Source organism: Myotis nattereri, assembly GCF_964212035.1.
Source record: "Myotis nattereri genome assembly, chromosome: 8".
Lineage (NCBI taxonomy): Eukaryota > Metazoa > Chordata > Mammalia > Chiroptera > Vespertilionidae > Myotis > Myotis nattereri.
In genome coordinates this window covers 75,868,023-75,874,022 of record NC_138083.1, presented here as the reverse complement: position 1 = coordinate 75,874,022, position 6,000 = coordinate 75,868,023, and the positions used below count along the sequence as shown (strand labels likewise).

General features: G+C 45.0%; 1 protein-coding gene across 4 annotated transcripts in view; it reads right to left on the bottom strand.

The window, feature by feature from the left end:
• Positions 1-379: 379 nt before the first annotated feature.
• KIAA1328 overlaps positions 380-6,000 on the bottom strand; it is a 173,127-nt gene continuing 167,506 nt past the window's right edge. For all 4 annotated transcript variants that reach the window (XM_081097152.1, XM_081097150.1, XM_081097151.1 and 1 more), the window contains one exon: positions 380-3,366. In XM_081097152.1, the coding sequence (XP_080953278.1) occupies positions 3,156-3,366 (211 nt within the window). In that variant the 3' untranslated portion in view covers positions 380-3,155. The remainder of the gene's footprint in view (positions 3,367-6,000) is intronic.

The window sequence follows — 6,000 nt, the reverse complement described above, 5'->3', positions numbered from 1 at the left end:
TGAAGGTGCAGGCTGCTTGGGAAATGGGCAGGATGGGTCTCTGGCTGCCACAGGTGTGACCTCAGAGCTGGGCATTTCCACACTCAAGCCCTTGCCCACATTCTCCCAGCACCTAGAGCCAACTAGGCAGGACTATTTTTCTGTCTGAAAGAGTGGAGACAGAAAAGGCTGGGTGTCCATGTGACAGGTGTGAGCTGGAGTTGACCAAGGCCACCTGTTAGGATGTGGTGACCATGTCCTTTCTCTCAGTGGACCACAGCTCCCGTTGCTTTAGCAAGTACTGAGGGAAAGGACATTCGGTGACCTGGGGCTCTGCTCTTACTTACAAGCTGTGTCCACTGATCTGATGAGGGATAATTCAATATCAAAACCACACGGGGACAATGGCCATGGTGGTAATTTATTAACTTAAAATCTCACACGTATATAAACAGTTGCCCACATTAAAAATAACGCACACCTAGCTGGGGAGGTGTGCACTGGAGGGAGTGTGCAGAGCCCCCAGCACCCTAGTGATTGTGGGATTCATCCAGCTCTGCTCCTTTAGCCTGTCCCTCCCTCCCCATGACATCTGAGCTTGGAAACACAAGTGTGCCCCTGAGAGGGTGACTGTTGGCAAAAGCATCTCCTTGATTGGCCTGGGCTTTCTAAATCAAGCACTCGTCTCTACTTCTGGAGCTCCAATGGACATACTTTGCCCTTTTCCATTTTGCAAACATTGGCTTTTCTCTCACAGAATGGTGGGTACCGGGGGGTAATGTCGCAGCACTACCCACAGCACCTCCAATATATGTCCAGTCTAACCCCCTTTTTATTTTTAAATATTTTTATTCATTTCAGAGAGTAAGGGAGAGGGAGAGATAGAAACATAAATGACTTACAGGAGACTGAGCCCGCAACCTGGGCATGTGCCCTTGACTGGAATTGAACCCGGGACCCTTCAGTCTGCAGGCTGACGCTCTATCCACTGAGCAAAACCGATTAGGGCATGTGTCCAGTCTTGTTTTGGGGGATTGGCTAGAGGCTGGGCAAGCAAATCCCGAACAGTCACTTCACAGAAAGGAAAAGGCAGATTCCTATGTGCCAGGGTTCAATTCATGATGAAAACATTAGATTAGGTACAAATTCACATCTCACTGACACCCAGGAAGTGCCCACAGGATGGATACACATGGTGGGGAAGGTGGCATATGAAAAATGTTGATTGATACTCTGCTGGAAATCAATCTTTGCTCTTCCAAGTTGCTCATTAAGGGGAGGTAAAGAAACAAATTCCATTCTGTGGCATGTGACCCCCAAAGCCTTCAGTTTAGATCTCACTTATGACTCTTCTAAAGGCAAACAAGCTTCTTAAAGAAACCACAGTTCTCTTTTCGGTCCTCCTGGCATCCACTGACCCTGGAGGGTGGAGGCCACTGGTGGCCGGAAGGGACGAGTGTGGTTGGATGACCCCTGGGAGTTGGGTGCACTTAGGTGGTCATAACACATGGAGCAAGAATATATGGTCTGCAAACCTGAGAAAATGGCCACCCACTTTCCACACGCTTTCTGAAATAGGATGACATTGAGTCGGCGACTCTCACGGGGGTGAACTTGAAAAGGACATTGTAGTCGGCAAGGATTTTTAAACGTTTCAAGTGAATGTCTCCAACTCAGTCCTGACCTTGTATTTACTGTGGATCAAGAATATGGTGTTGGGAGGCTCCAAAGCACAAGAGACCGGAGTGAAGGAAGGTGGGGGAGGTGACGGGCTCAGCCTGAGAGACAGTGTGATTTAGATCTGTCCAGGCAGGGAGGCTGCTCAGGCTTTGTAGGTGGGAATCATCTATTTTGATGGAGAATTCAGGGAAGCCATGCAGGCTCACTCAGTGCAGCTGCCCCGGGGGGTCTGACCTGCCTACCAATTCCCAATGACGGAATCTTGCTCCTAGTTCAAGCCTGGGGTTGGTGAGAGGGAGAGAAAAGCAACACCATCCAGGTCAAACAGTCATGCAGTAATACACACCGGGGGACACATCTTCCCCTTGCTCCAGTGCCTGGAAAGGGTTTGACTCACTGGCTCTGTGCGGTCATCACCCAGCCAGCAGCCTGAGAGGCCGCTGGGCCATAGTAAGTTGAAGGATGGAGCTCAGAGCTCTGCTGGACAGGGGGCTTTCCCTGGGTCAAGGGGAGGTCCAGTGGGAAATGGGGAGGCTCTGCTGGGGGTGGCGGAGCATAACCGGGTGAATAGAGGTGGTTCTTTGGAGGCATGGGACATTAGCCCTGGGCAGCCAGGGTCTTGGATCCTCATGAAAGAGAGGGAGGGCTGGAGAAAGCCTATCAGCCTGCACGAACTGAGGCTACTGTCCCTCCAGTGGTATCTTCTCCAGACACAACCATGGGACACTTGGATCAACAAAATACCGAGAGATTACTCTTATCCATCCAGGGAAATTGGTGCATGGTAGGAAAAGTGTTTCAGGCTTCTGCCTCCAATGGTGCGGCCACTCTGGTGTGAGTTCATGCCGGTTTCCAGGGGTTGGGTGGGTCCTGTGGGTCCCTCCCTCTAGCCCACTGAGCCCTTTTGGTCATGGGATGCACAGCTGCCAGGCTGATGACCAATGACTGACTCACACTTGGCCTTCAGTGTTGCTTGTGATAACAGGTGCACCAACTCCAGCTTCAGAATTAAATGACTACACTTCGATGCAGGTGCGGAGAGAACAGGGTAAGAGGTAAAAGGGTCTGTCCGCCTGAAACTGCTTACGTTACAAGGGGCTACTTTTAAATCGGAGGAATCTTTCAGTAGGTAGGTTTTCCTTGTGTACAAAAGTGAGCCAACCTTTTCCAGCAAATATTGAGAAGGAAAGACTTTTGAAGCAAGGCTGTATATGCAATGGCCTCCACATGCTGAATTTTCTCATCTCTGCTTGGCATAGAAAAGATACTGCCCGCCATCCCACCCCCCTAATGTGTTAGCTACTGATGGGTCTGGTCAAAACACCCTGGGGTTGTTAGGATGATTTCTATAATCAATACATAACAGAATGCTGGTGAGAAAGGGCCCTGCGAAAGGAGAGACACAATTACTTGCAATTAAAAATTAAAAATCCTAGATCGGTATATTAAGAAACCTACAAAGTGCTTATGGAAATTTTGTATCAACTGCTTCGGTGTCAAATGAAAAAGATGTCTTCCAGAATTTGATTCTCCTGTAGGTCATCGGGGGTCCTGCCTGCCCCCATCTTCTTCCGGGTTGATTTTAGAGAACTGAGTCGGCAAGTGCTGTGATTCCAGGCCCCGGCTTCTCTGCATGGATGGGGCTGAGGTTTAGCAGCAGACTTTGGGCTCAAAGATTGAACTAAATCCAACAGAGATGTCTCATACCTGCAACACACACAACCAGACAGAGAATGATCAGACCAGGGGAACAGAGAACCCAAGGAGCCCACAGAGACGGCTGCCCAGGGCCAGAACGAGACATCCGGTGCAAGAGGGCCTCTCAGGGACGCTTAGGGAAGGTCATACCAGAAGGCACCCTCTGTCCATCCATAAGCTCTTCTCTTCTGCTCACTTCTAACATTTTTTTTCTTTAATCTTTAAAAATTTTTATTACATTTATTGGCATAACATTGGTTAACAGTATATAAATTTCAGGTGTACAACTTTATAATATAACATCTACGTACATTTTGTGCTCACCACCGGAAGTCTGGTCGCCTTCCATTACCACATATTTGGCCCCCTTTACCCTCTTCATTCCTTCCCCATCCCTTTCCCCTTTGGTAACCATAATTCTTGTTGTCTGTATCTAAGAGTATATTTGTGTGCTTTTTTTTTTGTTCATGTGTTTTATATCCCACATGAGTGAAACCATATGGTTCTTGTCCTTTTCCTTCTGACTTATTTCACTTAGCATAATAATCTCAAATGGCAATATTTTGTCTTTTTTTTTTACGGCCGAGTGGTATTCCATTGTATATATGTACCACACCTTCTTTAGCCAATCATTTGTTGAAGGGCACTTGGGCTGTTTATAATGTATTGGCTTTCTATATATATAAAAGACCAGAGACCAGAATGGCGTAATGACCAGAATGACTGGAATGACCAGTGGCTATGATGCACACTGTGGCAGCCAACCAGCCTGATCTGGGCCCTGATTGGGCCTCCCCCGGGCCGGCCCGGTCCCCGATCGGCCCCCAACACCCCAACTGGGGGTGAGGCCAGCTGGCCAACTGCCCGCAGCCCCTCCCCCAACCAGCCTGGCCTTATGGGCCCCCATTGGTGTTGGCCGGCTGGACCCCACCCATGCTCAAATTCGTGCACTGGGCCTCTAGTTATAAATAATGCTATAATGAATATAGGGGTACACATATCTTTATGAATACTAATATATCTATTGGCCATCTGTATGTCTTCCCTGGGAAAGTGTCTGTTCAGGTCTCTACCCATTTTTAAATTTGATTGTTTTGTTGTTGTTGTTGTTGAGTTGAATGAGTTCTTTATATATTTATATTTATATTTTGGATATTAGCCCCTTATTGGATGTATTGTTTGCAAATATCTTCTCCTATTAGGTTGGCTGCCTCTTTGTTTTGTTGATGGTTTCTTTTGCTGAGTAGAAGCTTTTTAGTTTGATATAGTCTCACTCATTTTTTTCCTTTTACTTCCCTTGTTTTTGGGGCTTGGATAACTATTCTTCATCCTACTAGATGTCAATTAAAATATCACTATTTCAGAGAGGACTTCTTTAACCCCAGTATGTAAATTAGATTGCCCCAATTATTTTTCTTCTCATAATAATTTGCTTTACTTTATAGCACTTCTCACAATTTATAATTATTTATTTATATAGATTTGTTTAATATCTTCCTCCCTTGTTACACTGGAAGCAATATAAGAGCAGAAACCACTGTATCCTTAATGCCAAGTACTCGATAAATAATGAATGAAACTACCTTGTCATTATTTTCTTAAAAATTTTAAATTGTTCAAATAATATAAGAATATGTCTTTATTATAAAAACTGAAATACATAGCATTATACAAAGAAAAATGCAAGTCCTCTCAACACCCCATCCTCCAACCAAATGCAAACCCCATTAGCCTTCCCAGAGAGCACTGTAAACAGTTTAGTATATGTGCTTCCAAATCTTTTTTTGTATAATTAAATGCATGCATGTAATTACACAAATATACACACATGTATTTACAAACTTAAACTGAGCTGTGCTTATGTACTGATCTATGCTCTGCTTTTCCCCTCACTGGAATGTTTCGGAGATTGCTCCACAATCGTGCATATGGATCTACCTAATTCCTGGGAGCTGCAGCAGGGTTCTATTTTATAGATGTGCCATTGCTTTCATTTAAAAGAATCCCCATAGCTTTTATTATCTTACCCTCGCTAAATTCTGTATTTAGCATTCCTGTTCCATTATCTTAAGGGGGGAAAAACTCAGTATTTGGCAATTAGTGTTGATTTAAGGACAATTTGCTTGGAAACATTTCCTTTACAGAATGCCTTTCTTGAACTTCCTTTCTACCACATTCACACAGATAATGTCGACATAACTTGTTCAATAAGCAAAAAACGGAAGACACAGTGAAGGTTTTAGGAAATCTCAGATAAAGTAGCTCAAATTAGGTTTGCTTTTATCCTGCCATGAACTAGCCAGGTTCACAAAGATCTAGTATCTACCTTCCTTTCAGAGACATTGCATACAGGTGTCTATCAGTGACCCAGTGTGATTGGTAGTTTTTTTTTCTGACGTCCATGCCAACCAGTGCCCACAGTCTATGAGCAGGTGTGAAGCTCAGGCGTCGTTCTGGTGTGGGGACTGGAGAAGTTAGAGCTGCTGTGAGTTCTCTTCTGCCTTCCTAATGCCATCAGTTCTATAGAGACAGTTAAACTGAAACTGTTGGCTCAAAATTTTGACTCCTATTTCTATACCAATTTTGTGGTCCCAACCTCCAGATTTACGAAGTCAGTATCATCTATTGTGTTGGGGCTTTAAA